Source organism: Carassius auratus, chromosome 8 (assembly GCF_003368295.1).
Source record: "Carassius auratus strain Wakin chromosome 8, ASM336829v1, whole genome shotgun sequence".
NCBI lineage: Eukaryota > Metazoa > Chordata > Actinopteri > Cypriniformes > Cyprinidae > Carassius > Carassius auratus.
In genome coordinates, this window is record NC_039250.1 from 27,485,963 (window position 1) to 27,505,669 (window position 19,707).

The 19,707-nt window shown below is 35.6% G+C and overlaps 1 protein-coding gene across 1 annotated transcript; it reads right to left on the minus strand.

The window, feature by feature from the left end:
* Positions 1-3,190: 3,190 nt before the first annotated feature.
* Positions 3,191-19,312, minus strand: clcn6 (chloride channel 6). The gene is made up of 23 exons (XM_026270592.1): positions 19,184-19,312; positions 18,521-18,580; positions 18,339-18,404; positions 18,188-18,253; positions 16,015-16,081; positions 15,821-15,927; positions 14,334-14,460; positions 14,035-14,102; positions 13,809-13,867; positions 13,363-13,495; positions 13,162-13,275; positions 12,062-12,228; positions 11,868-11,982; positions 11,220-11,349; positions 10,300-10,453; positions 10,009-10,165; positions 9,047-9,153; positions 8,686-8,872; positions 7,649-7,806; positions 6,841-6,997; positions 6,347-6,454; positions 6,020-6,145; positions 3,191-5,208 (listed from the first exon to the last, which is right to left on the minus strand). Exons 1-23 carry the CDS (start codon positions 19,259-19,261, stop codon positions 5,128-5,130), a joined length of 2,592 nt encoding a protein of 863 aa, XP_026126377.1. The 5' UTR covers positions 19,262-19,312; the 3' UTR covers positions 3,191-5,127.
* Positions 19,313-19,707: the final 395 nt, after the last annotated feature.

The window sequence follows — 19,707 nt, forward strand, 5'->3', positions numbered from 1 at the left end:
CCAGTTTGTACAATACGAACAGATTTTAAGAGGCTTTCGATTTTCTCGAAACGAAACTCAATAACTAAGGGCTAACACATTCATGAGGAATCTACTCATTTACCGCCCACACCATCTCTTCTAATGGCCATTATCAGACTCATTACAGGACACATCAGCACTGCACTATAATGAGTCCAACAGCTGCAGGTGCTTATCCACACCTTAAAAAACTCCAGCCGTGGCAGCCTTAATCCTATTACACAAGCTCAGCGGGCTCGCTCCTGATTGCATGAATAATGACCGCTGCTCTTATTAGAGACGTCAGTCCTCTGCTCCGTGACTGTTAGAGACTGATGTCTTGGGCCTGGTGTGAATCCAGCGAGAATTGGACGGGGATGAGCGTGTCAGAGCTGACGCTGAGGACTGCGGTTAGTCTGAGGGCTCATTCACACCGCACTGAGAGATAAAGTGGCAGGTTTGATGTATGACCATAGGCAAAACGCCCTCCAGGCGGCAGACAGTCGTTCTTAGACTTTCTTACACTCTTACTGGGTTCATCTCTGTCAGGAAAGGGTTTTTCATCCATCTGAAAGTAATGATGTACGTGGTCAATTCAGGTCAGCTGCGTTTGAGGGAATATCAGCACATACTGTAGTCAGTATGGACACGGCTGGTTCTGTTAAGTTTATTAAATAAACACACACACCCCACACCCAGCAGACACTGTGTGCATCATGGGAGAATTCGGCCTGAAAGTTCAGAATATTATATTATATTATATTATATTATATTATATTATATTATATTATATTATATTATATTATATTGTATTCTTCTTCACTTATTTTAATGGCAGTGAAAAAAACAAAAAAACAAAAAAAAAAACCCGGGAACAAAAAATTCATAGCTAGATTTTTATGTATCCCGCATATATAACATGCATTGCAATTATTATGCATTTATACATTTTCACACTTTTTTTAATAATTTGAAAAAATTCCAGTTTGATTGAAAACCCTACACAAAAGTCATTCTCAGAGGTATTTACTCTGCGATTGACTCAAGTGATGATTTTTTTGTTTTTCTCTCTCTTCTTCAGAAATCACATTTGATTTTTAATTTCAAGCATGTTCGTCACTATTGTCACCATAGTAAAGAAAGACACTAACTTTTGAAAGTGATTGTGGCAATATTGCTCATTGTGACGGAAATGATGCCACAACTGAAAACATCATATTAATATATCTTACATCATATACAGTACAGACCAAAAGTTTGCACACACCTTCTCATTCAAAGAGTTTTCTTTATTTTGATGACTATGAATGTAGATTCACACTGAAGGCATTAAGGGCTATTTGAGCAAGAGGAGAGTGATGGGGAGCTGCGCCAGATGACCTGGCCTCCACAGTCACCGGACCTGAACCCAATCCAGATGGTTTAGGGGTGAGCTGGACCACAGACAGAAGGAAAAAGGGCCAACAAGTGCTGAGCATCTCTCGGGGAACTCCTTCAAGACTGTTGGAAGACCATTTCAGGTGACTACCTCTTGAAGCTCATCAAGAGAAAGCCAAGAGTGTACAAAGCAGTAATCAAAGCTAAAGGTGGCTACTTTGAAGAACCTAGAATATGACATATTTTCAGTTGTTTCACACTTTTTTGTTATGTATATAATTCCACATGTGTTAATTCATAGTTTTGATGCCTTCAGTGTGAATCTACAATTTTCATAGTCATGAAAATAAAGAAAACTCTTTGAATGAGAAGGTGTGTCCAAACTTTTGGTCTGTACTGTATATATAATATTATACATTATATAAACACGTAAATAGGATTAACCTGTTAAATGTCACTCACTATTTTGAACCAAAATTTGTGAATATAATTCATGACTAAAAACATTTTGTAACATGATTTTGATGTACCAGTTTCATGGTAATGCAATGGTTGAATTAAAAAATGGGTTTCAAAGGATGAATTTTGAGTTTTGTTTTCAAGTGATATATGATTTCTGATGATTTCTAAAGTGTCATAGATTCAAAGTTTTTTTTTTTTTTTGACAAAGGTCAGAACTCCTGTAATGATGTAGGTTTTGAGGTGCACTCTTCCTGCATGATTAAAAAAAAAAAAAAGGTAAGATATCTATGTAGGAGCCTTAGACCTTTCTAACAACATATAGTTTGTCATGATTAGATTAGCATTTAATTGTAATATAATAAGTAAACGTAGACGTCCCATATATGGGATGAGGTGACAGTTAACAGTTTATATATTTTTCCATATAATTAACATTGGATTTTTTTTTTTTTTTTTTATCTAATCATTTCAACTTGTTTATATATATATATATATATATATAGTTTAAGACTGTTGTTTAAAGTAGCAAAATAAATGACAACTTGTTTTGAATATGTTGTTGAATTTGGAATCTAGACAAAGCAGCTGGTGAAAATGGAGAGAAATCTGCACAAATGAACTAGTGTTACATCACAGAGCGACAGTCAATGAATCTGATGGGAGACCTGTGATAGTCCATCAACACACTGACTTTCTCATTCATTATGATGTGCATCCCTAGTACAAAACCACAGTGAACTGAAATGAATTGAAAAATCATAATTTACGTCCTAATTTGCCATCGAGGAATGCCACGATGAGCTCTCAACATTTTAAGAGCCTTGTTTCCTGGTGGCAATGGGATCTGTGCTGGTCCATGTCCGCCACATCAGCCTACATTAGGAGGTCTGTATGCATGTGTCACAGTGAGTTTAACTCCACGCACACTTAATGAACCAGCCCCCGAGCTCCTCTGTGAATATGAGCGACCGAGCAGCAGGTGCAGACACGCTTTATTCATCACACACCACTCTTTCCTACTGTACGAACAGATCGCTCTCAATATACACATGTAAACCCAGAACACTTGTTTTGTTTTTGTTTTGAGTAGTATTTTTACACTTATAAACTGACTTTTCTTAATCGTGCAAAACCAAGTCACCCAAGGAGGAGTTCAAGATAAAAAAAGCCTAACAAAACAAACTGTAACATTAGTATTGATTGTGTTTCCCTCTCTTAGTTGACCAGTTAGGTCTGACTAACCCGTTTGGATATAAAATACTTGAGCAGATTTATTTTTGTACACCCTGATGAAGGCCTGTTAGCCACATTGTGTTTGTGTGTACAGATACATTTATACTTAACATTATAGCCATGAGCAAATAAAAGGTTTTATTTTAACTGCATTAAATTAATCACCTGAAAAACCATAATGATAGTGTATGACATCACAATGGGATACTGAGATCACAGAACATTTGCATATCGTTCATGAAGCTTTTATAACGGGCGGATGGGGTTTAGTCGGCTCTCCAAACCTGCAGCACATTTTTAGTCAAGAAACTCAACAGTATGTTCGTTAAAAGACATCAAATAAAACCGTGAGAGTGTAGTTCCACATCAAAATACAAAAACTGCAGTATATAAACATTTTAAAGCATAAATTAAAACATTTTTGCAGCATACAGTATGTGACAAGATATCCTTAATCTTAAATAAATCAAATAAAAAAAGGAAAGTTACAGTAAACAAAAATTATGTCAGGAATGTATGGTTTACAAATGTGTCATCATTTCCTCTAATACTATTCAGTCTGCTCTTGTAAGTCCCTTCAAATCAAACCACAGTCAGATATCATGACTGTATGTTATCTTATGAAAACAAGCATATGAATTAGAAATCCCTGTAATCCAGTGACTTTATGGTGGTTTGATCAGCTCATTTTTACAAACACACCCTGAGAACATCCTTCCCTGACAAAACAACGTCAAGAACGTCAGGGCATTTCAACAGAATGGGAAAACATTATTAATGCCATGATTACAATTAAAACATTCTTCACTATTTGGAATAAATGCCAAAACACTGGAATTGAATAACTTTACATTGCATTTCGAAATAGAGTAAATGTGTCACTAGAAAAATGCATCTATTTTAATAATGGCATGACTATATGAGATCCAGATACATCTGATTCTTGAGTCCTAGAAAGGGTTTACTAACATGTCTTCAATGCCACAGGCTTAATGCTTTTCTTTTTCTTAACTGCAAGGAAGATCTTATAAAAATAGGTCACTTCTATAGAAGCCCGTTTCTGCCACTGAATAAAAAAAAAAGTCACAATTATCTTTTTTTTATTTTTATCTCACAATTCTGACTTTTTTGTCATGCAACCGAGTTTACATCTTGTAATTTCGGTTTCGGTTGTTATAAAGGCAGAATTGCGAGGAAAACCCAGAATTGTGAGATGAAAAGTCAAAATTAGCATTTTTGTCGAGTGGCACAAACAGGCTTCCGTACATTTCACCCCAAATCAAAGAAAATAAAATATTGTTTATTTTTGTTTAGTGAATGAAGCCTAATGAACTAAACGTTTTATTGCCTTTTGGCATTAACTCCAAAAAATCTAATTACAGTTACGCCCCATAATTCAAATGATATATATCGGTGACTTTCTTTACATTGATTACTCTATCACAGTATTTTATTTTAAACATTTAAAAATAAAACATTTGTATTACAGTAATGGACTGATTTGATTTAAATCAGCATTAATTATGGCAATACAACTGAAATGTATTTTGGCAGGACAATATTTTGGAGAAAATGTTTAACTGCAATGAAGATGATGACATGCATTAAATCTTAATGGTCCTAAAAATGCCCTTTCTTCAAGCAAAAATCAAAAATAAACAACAATATTTCTTCCTTTTGATTTTAGGGTGATGGACCAGGCATGCTCTTGACAGTTTTCGTGACATGTACCCTTTTGAGCAGGGACTGTGGTCAGTGGTTTGCATCAGTCTTTGTGCAAAAGCAAACGTTCAGAGATACACAGAAATGGTGAGCACTATTAAAACATTCAGAACTCAGAGAGACTAAATGAAAAGTGCTACAGTGAGGTCAGTGGAGCACGTGAACGGGACCTCACCTGCATCAGTGTGTGTGTGTGTGTGTGTGTGTCAGGACGGGTCAGGTACTGAACTCCAGCGGTCCAGGCAGACACTAGGAATGGCTTTAGGGTGCGAGTGAAGCAGGGGTTCAGGCTCTTCATTACTCAAGCGCGGCTGCTTGAGCGCACACAGAGTCTTAGATAGTGATGTAATGCTGTCGGAGTTTAGCAACTAAAAACTCATGGGTAAGATTGTGTCTGGTGATTATTCCCACGATCTGAGAGAGACACAGATGACAAAACACCACTTTATGAAACAATTCTCGCACAATCTGCGAAGCTGCATCCAACAGACATAAAGACGGATAAATGGATTTATGGGTCATAAATCCTGCTAAAGCATATGCCTCAATCTTCAAACATGGATTATTGAACCATGAATTATTTGTTTAATTTAAAAAAAAAAAAAAAATCAATTAAAGAATGCAATTTTGTAAAATCGAATAAAACAGATAATATTTTAACATTAAATTGCTTGCATATACAATTCAGGGCTACTTTAATATCACTGAGATACAACTCACATTTTTATTAAATTTTTTACATTTTATTTCAAGGTTTAGTAATTTTGTTGAATTTTTGTATTTAATTTAACGTATATGTTTTTTTTTTTTGTTTAGTTTAAATTATTTTAGTGGTAACACTTTAGTATAGGGTCCAATTCACACCAATAACTAGTTGCTTATTAGCATTTCTATTATTAACACATTGGCTGTTTATTAGTGCTTATAAAGTACATATAATGCATGACATCCATAATCCTACCCAATACCCTAAACTTAACAACTACCTTATAAACTATTAAGGAGTTGTGACCACTTTTTTTTTTCTTTTTAGTTTTAATTAACTATAATAACGCTGTACATTAGAAGAAGCATTTCTATCGAGGCACTTTGAAATACAAAAATCAAATCATTAACTGAAATCAAATCAGATTTCAATATGAATCAGCTCATTATGCATTTGCAAAAAACGTTCCTGAATTTAGGCGCAAACCTAACTGCTTTGATTTAGATGTTTTAGACGTACCTCTCCCACAGCATTGACCACAGGTAAGTGTCGGAGTCCCATGGTCCTGAACAGATTGAATACTTGGGAGACGCGTGTATTTGGAGAGACTGTATATGGACAGGGGTTCATGTAAGGAGTCACATCCTGTTTAAGAAAAAAAAAAAAAAGAAGACAAACGAGTCTAATTATGTCTGAGAGAGAGAGAGAGAGAGAGAGAGAGAGAGAGAGAGAGAGAGAGAGAGAGAGAGCCGAGCACTTCCACGCTTACAATTATCACCAATGAACAGCCATTACACACCAGCACCACACATCCCAGATAACTGCTGTGAGGTCAGAGGACTTTACCACAATCATGCGTGGACTGAGAAGGGCCAGGTCCAGATCGTGGATGTCAGGGAATCGTGGGTAATCCTCCGTCATCTCTGAATGAGAGAGCCGTGGCTGTGAGGCGCTCTACAGAGCCAAAAATAAAAAAAGATTATAAAGACTTATTTTTCTCTCTGGAATCAAATACATTTCTTCTATAATGTTCATAGCAATGTGACATATTTCTGAGTGAAGCAGAAAATCAAGCAAAATAATACTGGGCTTGATTTTACATGGTGGGATTTGATCGGTGGAAGTATGTTTACAAAACGGTGGAGATTACATCTTAATAAAATACTCTGAAAGCATAAAACCAGACACAGTTTTTAAAAAAGCAATCTGAATCAGGATAATGGTATAAGTGAGAAAGTATAGGACACAACCATCAGGCATGATCTGACCAGCAGAGTAAGATTAAGGGAAACCGAGGCGGGAAATAAAGAAAGGAGAACGAGGGGAGAGAGGAGACTGACCGACTGGTTTTCAGCGTAGCAGACGCCGCGGATCAGCAGGTTGACGAGCTGCGAGCGCAGGATGAGCCCGTGGAAGGTGAGCGGCCGAAAGCGCTCCTCCATGCTCCACTCCTCACTGGGAGACTGGTCCGGGTACAGGTTCGGGTACGGCACGTGTCTGCCAACATCAACAACACATAACAGACGCTCATTCAAACAACTGATTCGAAAATTCGGCTAACTGGTCTGTGTGGAGGAAACTGGGATTTTTTCACTCTCAGATTTCAACTATCTCAGCCAAATATTGTCCTATCATCCAAACAAACCATACATCAACGGAAAACTTATTTATTCCGCTTTTAGATTAAAAAAAAAATTGTCTCTTATGAGTGTGGTCCTGGGTCACATATGAAAATCTGGTAACACTTTAGAATAGGTAACACTTACTAGCATTAGCATGCATATTACCAGCATATTAGCCATGTATTAATGCTAATTAAGCACATATTAATGCCTTTTCCTACATCCCCTAATCTTACACAATATCTAAACCTAACAACTACCTTACTAACTATTAATAAGCAGCAAATTAAGAATTTATTGAGAGAAATTACGTTGTTAATAAACAAGTGATATATATTCTAAAGTGTTACTGAAAATCCTAAAGGAGTAAATGTCCAACTACGCTCAGTTAGTGTATCATTAAGCCTCGTTTTTCTTGTAAGAAACCTTGAATAAAATGACAAGTGGACCAGGAGCTGTACAGAATGTGGAGTAAAGATCTCGTGTAACATCAGCTGATGGATGGTGTCCAGCAGGAGCCGCTGACCTCCTCTCCAGCATCTGCTGAAGGATGTCCTGGCCTTCCTCGGCCGGCTCCACAGCGGTCTGCTCGTCACACACGTTACGCAGCTCACTAGACGGGTATGATTTCATGGACTGACACCTCCGCCTCTGCTCCCCGGCACGCGTCAACACGCTGCTTTTCTGAAGGACAGGAAACGTCAGACAGAAACCGTTTCAGTTTTATTTTGTTTTTTGGACATAGAAACAAAAACACATGCTTATAGGGTTCAAACAAACATACATGAATACATGGAAGGGTTAATGCATCTATTTAGTTTCTAAACATTTTAAAGACAACATGAAACAGCAAACTGAAGATTCACACTAAAACAATGTAGGACTTGATCAACCGATTGGATTTTGAAAGCGGAGAGAGGATTAAACTTTATTTTAGAGGTAGAGAAAGTTATTACGCATTAATGAAGATGCATTATATATGTTAACTTTTTTTTTTTTTACTTCAGGGACATTTAATAGGTCCTCCTCAGGGCCATTATTTAAATCACGCACATTTCAGACAGAGGGAGGAACTCTTTCCTCTCATTGTCATCAAAACTGTAGCCATACTTTACATCAGGAAACACTGAGATAAAACGACAACACAAAAGTCAATAGATACTTTTGATAAACGAACAAAGGATTTTGAACAAGTTACAAGCTTTTGCAGGTAATCCATTGTGTGGTGCGGTTTGTACAATTCATTTTGAGAACAAACTTGTAGATGCATTAGTTTGAGTCAAAACAGCCACCCTCCAATTTTCTCTGATAATACGATCTCTAATCATGGCTCCGTTCCTTCCTTTAGCATAGTCCTTTTTATCATCCACACACACACACACACACACACACACACACACACACACAAGTTTGATTCCATCTCTCCTTAAAGTATATGATCCGAGTATCAAATAAAGCTAATAAAACCGAGTGAGACGTTTAAGATCAGAAGAGCATCTGCACCATCTTGTGGTCACAACGCTGTAGTTCAATCCTGCTACAGCTGCTGACCTCATGCTTTACCTTAAATTTGATATTGTTGCTTATGAGGATGTTGCCCTTCATGAACTCCTTCTCGTTGTCTCTGTTCTCGGTGACGACGGGGAACGCGTGATAGACCGTGGTCCTCAGGATGCTGACCAGAGACTGGATACGGGTGTGAGGATACACGTACGTCAGGTTGGGCTCCATGATGTCACTGGCCGTTAATCTAAAAGACAGATCGAGAGAAATCAGCGGTGAACAAATACAAGAACCGCAGTATTAAAGTATGGATATTATATCAAAACATGCATTTATAAAGAACTTGCATTAGATGACAAATTAAGACATTTTAAGTATAACTTTTATTATTTAAACACTTGTGTGGCACACAAAATCTCACTTGTCCATCTCGACCTCAGTTTCCCACTCCAGCAGCGGGACGCCCTTCAGGTGAATATGAATATCATATATTCCCTTATTAAAGAAATCTCCTGTCCACTTGGCCACCTGACAAAACACACAATGCCAGTGAGTAGTGTACATTGGATCTGTATTTCGTTACATCATTTAATTATAATTATGCTATATTAGGAGGACATTCATAAAGGATGCAGTCTGATCGAATTAAAATTTGTGCTTGGCAAAGATAAATCACGACTAATTGCATCCAAAATAAAGGTTTATACATTATGTGTGTGTGTGTACTGTGTATATTTATTATGTATATATAAAGACACACACATACAGCATAAATTTAGACAGTATTTACATGTATATATTTATATAGATATAATTATGTAGTACTGTCAAAGATTAATCGCGATTAATTGCATCCGAAATAAAAGTTTATGTTTGCATAATATACGTGTGTGTACTGTGTATATTCATTATGTGTAAATACACATGCATACACCGATATTTTCGGAGAAAAAAAAAATACATTTACATGTATATTTACATCCATATAATTTATTTTATATATAAATATATTTTGTACACAAACGTAACATTTTCTTTAAATATATAAAATGCATGTGTATGTATTTACATACACATAATAAATATGCACAGTACACACACACACACACATATATTGTGTAAACAAAAACTTGTTTTTGATGCGATTAATCAATTAATTGTTTGACAGAAATAATAAATATATTTAATATATATAAATAAATAAAAATTCACATACATGTATACATGTATTTATATATACCTAATCATGATTAATAATAATAAAATAATAATAAAATAACTGTAGTTTTTATTACACAAACATCCTAGATGATGATCTCCCATACAAAAAAAAAAAAAAAAAAAAAAGATATCAGAAGTTGATTTGTGTATTTGTTTTCCTACCATCAGTGTTATCATAATGGGAAGTCCGTATGTGATCTCATTGGTGGATTCAATCAAGATGACTGTCAGGCTGATGGTCATCCGGACCACGCCTCCTAGAAAGGCAGCTGCTCCAATCAAGGCAAAGGTCCCCGAATATATTTGCATGTGGAAGTTACTGCAATTGCACACATGAAAAACAACATAAATGCAGGCTAAGAAATGATGATGCATAAGACACAGTAAATACATGTGTCCTGTTCCAACAGATGCCCTTAGTACTTCTTCAGAGACTGTAAACAGGAATCTTACATCTTGAGGATATTGGCCACTAGGCGCCCGAGTGAAGCTCCACAGAGAAGAGACGGGACGAACAGACCACTGGGGACCGACACACCGTATGTCCAACAGCTCAGAACAAAATACAGCACAAAGAAGAGCGAGAGGGTGACAGGACTGAAGGTGGCTGTCCACAAAACCAGACACAGGAGGGAGAAAGAGACAGAAAAAGATTAGAAAATAAAGAGGTGTAGTGATACACACTTCTACAGAGAACAGCACCACAGACGTACAGGCGTGCGGTTTAATCAAACTTTATTATTTTAGCACTGCAGTTGATCTCGTTTAAATTTACCTACATTTTTTATATTTGGTTTGTTTGCTTTTTAAGTTAAAAAGTCAAAAGTTTCTCGTGCTCCTCAATAATGATTTCTGAAGGATCATGTGACACTGAAGACAAATTCAGCTTTTCATCACAGGAATAAATTACATTTTACAATACATAAAAATAGAAAACTACTTTACATTTCAAAATTATGTTTTTTTTTTGTTTTTTTTTTAGATCAAATGAATACAGTGATTAGAGAAAGACTTCTCGAGAGATTTCTTTAAAACATTCAAAATCTTACTGATCCCAAACTTTTGAACAGCAGTGTACATTTGAAGTTGAAAGAAGATCCACTGTTAAACAAAATAATGCATGCATGATGTTTCCAAACTCATGTGATTTCAATACTGACCACAGTTAATAACGCGATCATGGTTTTCAGAACAATCAAGAGGCTCGAACACAGACTGAAGTCAGAAAATGACAATTTAATTTTTAGGGATAAAGTTTAAGGCATAAAGCTATATTTTCTGAAATGTCAGTGAAGAACCTAAGATGCAGGAGAAAAGGGGGCAGTACAATCAACAGAAGCAGAAAATCCCATCATGTGTGAATCAACACAAACCGTTCTGGTGGAAGAGCTGGTGGATCGCCACCTCTTGAGGGTTGAAGAACAGGGTTGCCATGTCATTATAAGTGTTGTTGTAGCAGAAGAAGCGTCGGATGGTCGAGTTCACCTCCTCATTTACTGACCCCTACACAACAAACCATTACTGCACTGTCTGATGCACACTGCACACTAAAAGGACAATTTTCTCGGGATGGCAAGTTCTAATTTTAAGAGAATAAGCTGCAGTGTGGACCAGGATGCATCTCTTGTAAACCTATATGAAAAACTATTTACATGCGTGTATTTCCTATATATCAACTTGCAACTGTTATTTCATTTCAGCAAGTTATATTTACTTCTAATGATGTCTTCATCTGTACTTGATGCATTAACATTTGTGAAACTTAAATCAGTATCATTGCTACCCAATGACCAGTAACCCACCTTTAAATGACATCTAAATAAAACTAGCTATGATCTAATCAAATGGTTTTTTCCTTTATAACTTGGCCTTATTGAGCTCCGAAGAGAACCAGACTTTACTGATGTAGACTCACACAGTCAAACTCCTGACTATCAGCACATAGAAAACATATATAGCAAAAGAGGGAAACCGAGAAACATAGAGGTAAAAGCGAGGGAGGAAGCTGGTCTGAGACTGACCTGTGTTGATGTGTTGTTGTTGGTGGAGACTAAATCTCGACACTCCCCCAGAGTCACGGAGGCCAGGAAGATCAGGAGTGTGGTCACCATACACACCAGCAGACTCTCCAGCACCCTGCCGGTCACACAAACACAGCGTCAGACCCCTCATCAGAGCCCATCACTTCTCCACCACCGACATCTCTCTCGGGTACCTGATGAATCTTGCTTTGGGGTGAACGTTTCTCATGCGGTATTTTGCGAGGCGTTTGTTGATGCAGTTGAAGAGAGCGCCGAGCAAACCTCCCGCCACCCCCATCAGCACAAAAAACGCCAAATCTACCGCCGTCCACAGATGACACGTCTTATCTCCGTCTACACACTGCAGAAAGAAAAGAAGGAGTTGAGAACACACACCTGACTGATTTTTTTCCCCCCAATAATTCCTGGATTACTTGAAAAGTCCACACAAAATCCATTCGCAAGTGACCGAACATGTCAAGATCGGAGTTGAGATCATGTTCATTTACCCCAATAGTTTTCATTAATTTTTGTTATCAGTGTAATGTTTATCACATTAATTAACTTTATAATACAGCTTTAACTGTTTATTGTAAAAAGGCTGCATTATCTATAATAGAAAGCTACAATAATGATGAATAAACTGCATTTTGGCATTGGTAAACTTTTTTTCTGCCCAAGTGGCCTAGTTGACATCAGAAAAATAATAATAATAATAAAAAAAAAAAAAAAAAATTATATATATATATATATATATATATATATATATATATATAGATATATAGATATATAGATAGATAGATAGATAGATAGATAGATAGATAGTTTCATACAATTTGATTAATGATTAAGATTTTTTGAAAACAATGCCTTGAGTGAATAATGAATCATTGACAATAAAAGTAGAAAATATAGTGTTAGTGAGTGTAGAAGAGAACTAATGCTAGCACTTTCTTTCTTTTCTAACTTTATTCTTTTTTTCTTTTCTTTTTTATCCATGTTACTGTGTTAGACGAACTAGAACTTGTCAGCACTTGCATATTGCTGTCTTTCCATTGGCTAAATTGCTTCTATTTTCCTTACTTGTAAGTGGCTTTGGATAAAAGCATCTCCTGAAAGTTAATGATTACATGAAAAATGAAGAGGTTATGAAAGGAAATGATGTAAAAGAGGACATGATAGCATTACTTCCATATTATCACCTAATTTGCACATCAACGCAACGTGAACGCATATAATAAAGGGCTTTGACGTACTGCATTTCTGTACCTTTTTTTTTTTTTTTTTTTTTTACCTTAAACTCTCCAAAGTTTAGCAGGCCAGGCAGCTGGAATGAGCCCCATTTACTGAAGTTGATCCCAGAACGAAAGAAGTTGAGTGTAAAAGTGGCAGACATGGAGCAGAACAACTATAAGACAAAAGAGAGACGGAGAGAGAATTATAAACTGAACTTTCTCAGCACATCCTGAATTTACATGACCAACACCCCACATACCACTTTCCATGTGAGGGCCTGGTTCCAGAAGGACGACCCCTCCTCCAGACTGAAGAGGGTGCCCCCTATAGGTGCCCCGAAGGCAGCCGCGACTCCAGCCGCCGCACCCGCCGACACGAAATCCCTCTTGTCCCTGAACACAGAGACAAAATAAACTAAATCCCAACTGACCATGCTTAGTTTAATAAATATAGCGTCCCAAAGACGGATAACATCAGCCGTTATAGGAGTAACAGATCTGTGTCATATATATGCCATGCACAAGGTGTTCGCGTCTCAGCTCAAGGTTCAGGCTTATTTGTTCATTATTGATGTCATCAGACTTTCATAACATTACATTATCAATCATTTTTCTTATTGAATACATCACATTACATTACGAAAGTGAAATGCTTTACATGTATCCTGTGCAGTGTAATGAATGATTCAGTGCTTGTCGTGCTCACCTGTCACTGCGGAAATAGGGAAAGTGGAAGCGGATCTTCTTGAAGGTGATGCTCTGAAACTAACCAGAGAGACAAGCATGCGTTCAAAATAATGCATGAATGAATCACACGGTTACATCCGGAACACAAAATCATCAGAAACATTCTCACGCTCAATGATTTTGAATGGAAGAACGGTTAAAGAATCGTTTATTATTTGGTTCAGCATGAGCATGTGGAGGAGTACCTGAGGAAGTCCTGCTCCTACGATCGCTCCGCTGTGAATCATGGGTCCCTCTTTACCCACAAACAATCCTGAAACACAAACAACACTGAATCAGCATGAGACGACTTCAAAAAGACACACCACTGCCATCTGGCTGCATGGCTCTGATCAACGTTACCGGAATAAGGTCAGTTTACACATTTTTCTTCGAGATCTGAATTGAAAAGCTGCGAACAACACCGATAGTCTCCTACAGCACAGAGCCAGATTTGATTTTAAGCTCTGTCTGTGCAGATATAGACCGTTTTCCTCATCATTACCTGCAGCGACAGCGAACAGGACTCCGGTGACCTTACAGATGAAGGTCCGCAGCCGCACAATGCCGGGAATCTTTACTCCGTTCAGGTAACTTTTAATTTCTGGGATACCAGACCCAGCTGCAACAGGCTGTGACACAGAAGAAACAGATTGTATACTACACACACAAACCACTGTATGATTAACAATTTGGCTTTGTTTTTAAAGCATAACATTCATTTTTGATTTTATGTTAAATTATCTCAGACATATACTAGCGGTCAAAAGTTTGGGATCAGTAAAACTTGTAATATTTTTTTAAAGAAGTCTCTTATGCTCATCAAGGCTGCATTTATCTGATCAAAAAAATAAAATAAAAACATACAGTAATCTTGCAAAATGTTATTACAATATAAAAAAAGGTTTCTATTGTAATATCCTTTAAAATGTAGTTTATTTCTGTGATGCAAAGATACATTTCTATCAGCCATTACTCCAATATAACGTGTATCATGATACTTATCAAACAATTATTCTGATATGCTGATTTATTCTGTGAATTATCAGTGTAGGTAACAGTTGTGCTGCCAAACATTTCTTTTGGAAACTGCAATACTTTTTTCAGGATTCTTTGATTAATAAAAAGTTTAAAATAAAATAATTTATTCAAATATTATTATTTTCTAACAATATAAATCTTTGCGATCACTTCTTAATAATTTAACACATCCTTGCTGAATAAAAGTTTTAATTTCCTTGTACTGTAATGTACTGACCCCAAACGTTTGAACTGTAGTGTATATTGTTAGAAAAAGATTTATATTCTAAAATAAATGCTCATCTTCTTAACTTTTTATTCATCACAGAATCCTGAAAAAAAAAACTAATCTCAGGTTTCAAAAACAATATGAAGCAGCAGTTTCAACGCTGAAATGATGATGATTTCTGAAGATCATGTGACACTGAAGACTGGAGGAATGATGCTGAAAATACAGCTGAGCATCACAGGAATAAATTAGATTTTAATATACGTTATTTTACATGATAACAATTTTTCACAACATGTTCCGGTATTTTTGATCAAATGAATGCAGCCTTGATGAGCAGAAGAAACTCCTGTAAAAAACATTAGAAATCATTCTGATCCCAAACTTTTGACCCATTGTGTACATACACACACACACACATATTTAAAAGTATTTAAAAGTGGCATTATTACGATTTCTTGATTTTTTTTTTTCTTTACAATTTAAAAATAACAAATATTTATATAATAATGTAAAATATTCCTGTGACTTAAAGCTGTCACATGATCCTTCAGAAATCATTCTAATATGCTGCTCAAGAAACATTTTTATATTATTCAAATTGAATAGTACTGTATTTGTATTCAATATATGCTGCATTGGTGTGGATTAGATATATATATATATATATATATATATATATATATATATATATATGAAGATAATTAACTATTCTTGAAAATATCAGCCTGAGAAGTTCTTACCTCGATGAGCACCAGAACGCTAGAGATGAACACAAACATCATATTGAGAGCCAGCAGCTCCAGTAAAGAGAGAGCCAGACAGCCGTTCTCACTGCATTCCTCCACAGCTGAAGCACACGTCAGGGACTCCACTCAGCAAATAGTGCAAAATTACACAAACCAGAACACAACGCGGCACTGAGCAGAAAGGATACATTGTCCAACCAAGCTGAACTTCAGCTGAGTGAAGAGCCGCACGAAGAAATCGACAAACAGACCAGTCTGAAAAAAAAAAAGAAAAAAATGATTTGTGCATAATAATTAGACCACAGAAATTATAGGGAGGTGAAACTCAAACAAATGACCAATAATTAACTGATTTTCTATAATGATATTTATATAATTTAATATAATTATTTAATTAATTATTTTTGGGTGGATTAAATATGTTTGTATTGTAAATATATTTAAAACTAAACTTAAATATATCTTTAATATATATTGTAACATAGCATTTGTATGTACTAAATATAAACACTAAATAATATCAAAAGAATACCAATGTTAATATTGCGGACACAAATTGTTTACAACAGAAAGCCAGGCACTTTGAATTGATATAAGTGACTTCAAACCGATCGATTTATTGCAACCTTTTAAGATCTTGCATCTGAAAACAATGACATTTGTTCATGTTTTCTCATATTCTTTTATTGTATCCCAGTGACATTTCAGCCAAAACAAGTAGTGAGATATATAATTTTCTATCTTATTATCCAATGGAGTATAAATATATAGAATTAAATAATATTTTAATGGAACAACAATTTGGTTTTAGAGCACATAGGTCCACAACAATGGCAGTTATTAATTTAGTTGAAGATATTACACAAGCAATAAAAAAAAACAAAAAAAAAAAAACAGTACACAGTTGGAATTTGTTTTTAGATTTACAGAAAGCCACAATATCTTATTACATAAATTGCAATAGTATGGTTTAAAGGCAAAAGCACATTCTTGGGTTGAAAATTACTTAACTGATAGGCTTCAGTATGTATTGTACACATAAATGGTGTAGATTCTTAATTGCAGAGAATAAGTTGTGGAGTTCCCCAAGGCTCTGTGTTGGGACCAAAGTTATTTTTGCTCTTAATGACATTTGTAAGGTGTCTGATGAACTCAATTATGTCTTGTTTGTTGACGACACCAATGTTTATTGCTCAGGTCAAAGTCTGGAAGAGTTGGTAATGGTAGTGGAGAGATCACTGTATAAACTGAAGAGCTGTTTTGACTCAAATAAATTATCGTTGAATTTATCTAAAACAAAATTCATGGTATTTAATAAATTGATAGAAAATGATACTAAAATTTAAATTGACAGTATTATGTTTGAAAGAGTTAATTACATTAAGTTTTTATGAGTGATTATAGATCATAAAATGGCATGGACATACCATATACAAAATGTTCAAAAGAAAATATCAAAAACAATTGCAATTTTATATAAATTGCAATATATTTTTAACAAAAGTGCATTATTTATAACAGTTCTCTCATCACTAAATATTTAACATATGGAATAGAAATCTGGGGAAATACATATGAATCTAGAACTACCCCAGTTTTTCTACTACAAAAAAAGGTCATCAGAATAATTACACATTCTCCATATAATACCCCAATGAATCCTTCGTTACCCGGTGGAAAACATTAAAAATCTATGACTTGGTAGATTTGTATACTGCTAAACTTGTGTATAAGGCAAGACAACATACCCTCCCTCAGTTCTTGCAAGCTATGTTCAGCTTGAGAGACAGTAATTATGACCTTAGAGGGACATACATGTTTAATATACCATACTGTAGAACCAATTTAGTAGAAACAGCCCATCAAATAAAGGTGTTCAACTTTGGATATAGCTTACCTGATGAGTTAAAAAAGGGTAGTTCATTAACACAGTTTAAAATACTTTATCAAGGTTTGGTAATGAAAAGATATACTGAATAGCTATTATAATGTTAATAGTAGTAGTGATGATAATAACAATAATAATAATAATAAATGTTCTTCTAAATACACATTGAGAATAACGTATATTGTCATATTAAATTAATGTCAATTAGTGTTGCTTGCGTGGAGTTAAGGGTAGGCATAATAAGCTTTAGCCTACACCTTTTTGTCAATAAGAGTATAAATATATTTTTTGTTTGTTTCTGATCTTGTAATTATTTTATTTTGTATGGTAATGCTTGTGTACATGCATATGTACAATTGTATGTATGTACCTGTAAGTCTCATGCTTTCCTGTGCAAAAAAAAGGAAATGGAATTTTGCTTGTTGACCAAAAATTAAAAATAAATAAATATAATAAACCACCCCAAAGCTTACCAGTCCTGTAGATACTCCAATTGCAAAAACCAAAATCCACTTTATCACTTCATACTTTCTGGCTCTCTGTAAGAGAAATGAGATAATACTCTAGGCAAACAGGGACATGAAATCATATGAATATAATAAATGATGACATTACACATTTTACCTTATTATCCAACCCCTCCAAAACCTCCAGGAATGGCTCATTAATGCACCGGTCATAATCCAAACTCTGAAATGCATGAATAAAACAAGCAGCATCCATATTTATTAAACATATCCGTTAGAGACAAACAAACGTGTTGCTTTTATTGGAAGTATAATCTGTTGTGTCCATTATTCACTAACCTCATAGTCTTTTCTCGGCAATATTTCATCCTCGTCTTCTCTGGTTTCACCAAGTATTGTCTAACAAGCAAAAGGCAGCAATAAAATCAGTTTAACATGTTAAAAAAAAAAAACGGTTTCCAAGACTGGGACCTCAGTCCTCAAAATGAACAGAGGGTCTCGACTCTAAACAATGGATTGACTGTTTCTGAGCACATTTCTGACATTTCACTTAAATATACCTAGAATAATGACTGATGCAAAAGGTTTGTCTGCAATATTAGCATTTTTACAGCCATATTTTACATACAGCAATATTTTACAGCCACACAGAACACATCAACAGTATTAAATCAGGTTGATATGACGCCCTTATGATATATTGTCTTGCTTCATGTCGTCTAGATAGGGAGCACACTAGATAGAGCCCAGGTTTTCACTTTCATGTTCACTGATAATGCAAATGAATTCAGTAGCTTGTTGAGTTTTACTGCTCTCAGCAGACTTGGTTTGATTGATAAACTCATTGTTAATGTACACTTGATTCGCATCAGGCAGTTTAAAGTCGATTTGGGAGGAGAACAGCAGATGAAGCATAGTTTACAGCATCAGAATAAACTAATGTTTCATTCAACAAGGCATTTTGCGTTAGGAAACAGATCAGACGAATAAAATAGTTTATACCAGCTCCTCTGGTGTTCTTGTTTCGCCTTCATTGCAGCAGCACTGACAACACAAACAGCCTCCACAGCACGCCATCATCTTCAGAAACACGCCTGATCACATGACCATCACACAGGCCAGCTGAGGCATTCAAGCGCGCACCAGCTGCGCAGCTTTAACGCAGGCGCAAAATATTGTCTGTATCAGAGTGCCATGCAAACAAAGCACAAACCTAGGGAATATTTCTGTCGTCTTTGTATGCAACCGACAACCAAATCTATGAGATGTATACTATACTAGTGATAAAGCTAATTTCCGCCACACACACACATATATAACTGCTTTATTTAATCAACAAAACATAAAATGTCTAACCTCTGAGATACTAAAGTCATATTTATGAGATCCAAAAATGCGATGAAACGTTACTCAGAGGTATAAGAAAAAAGGTCAAAATGATGACATAATATGACATTGGTATGCCAACTTATTTAATAAATATCGTGATTATGACTTTATCTAATTGTTTCTACATTTTGTTATAA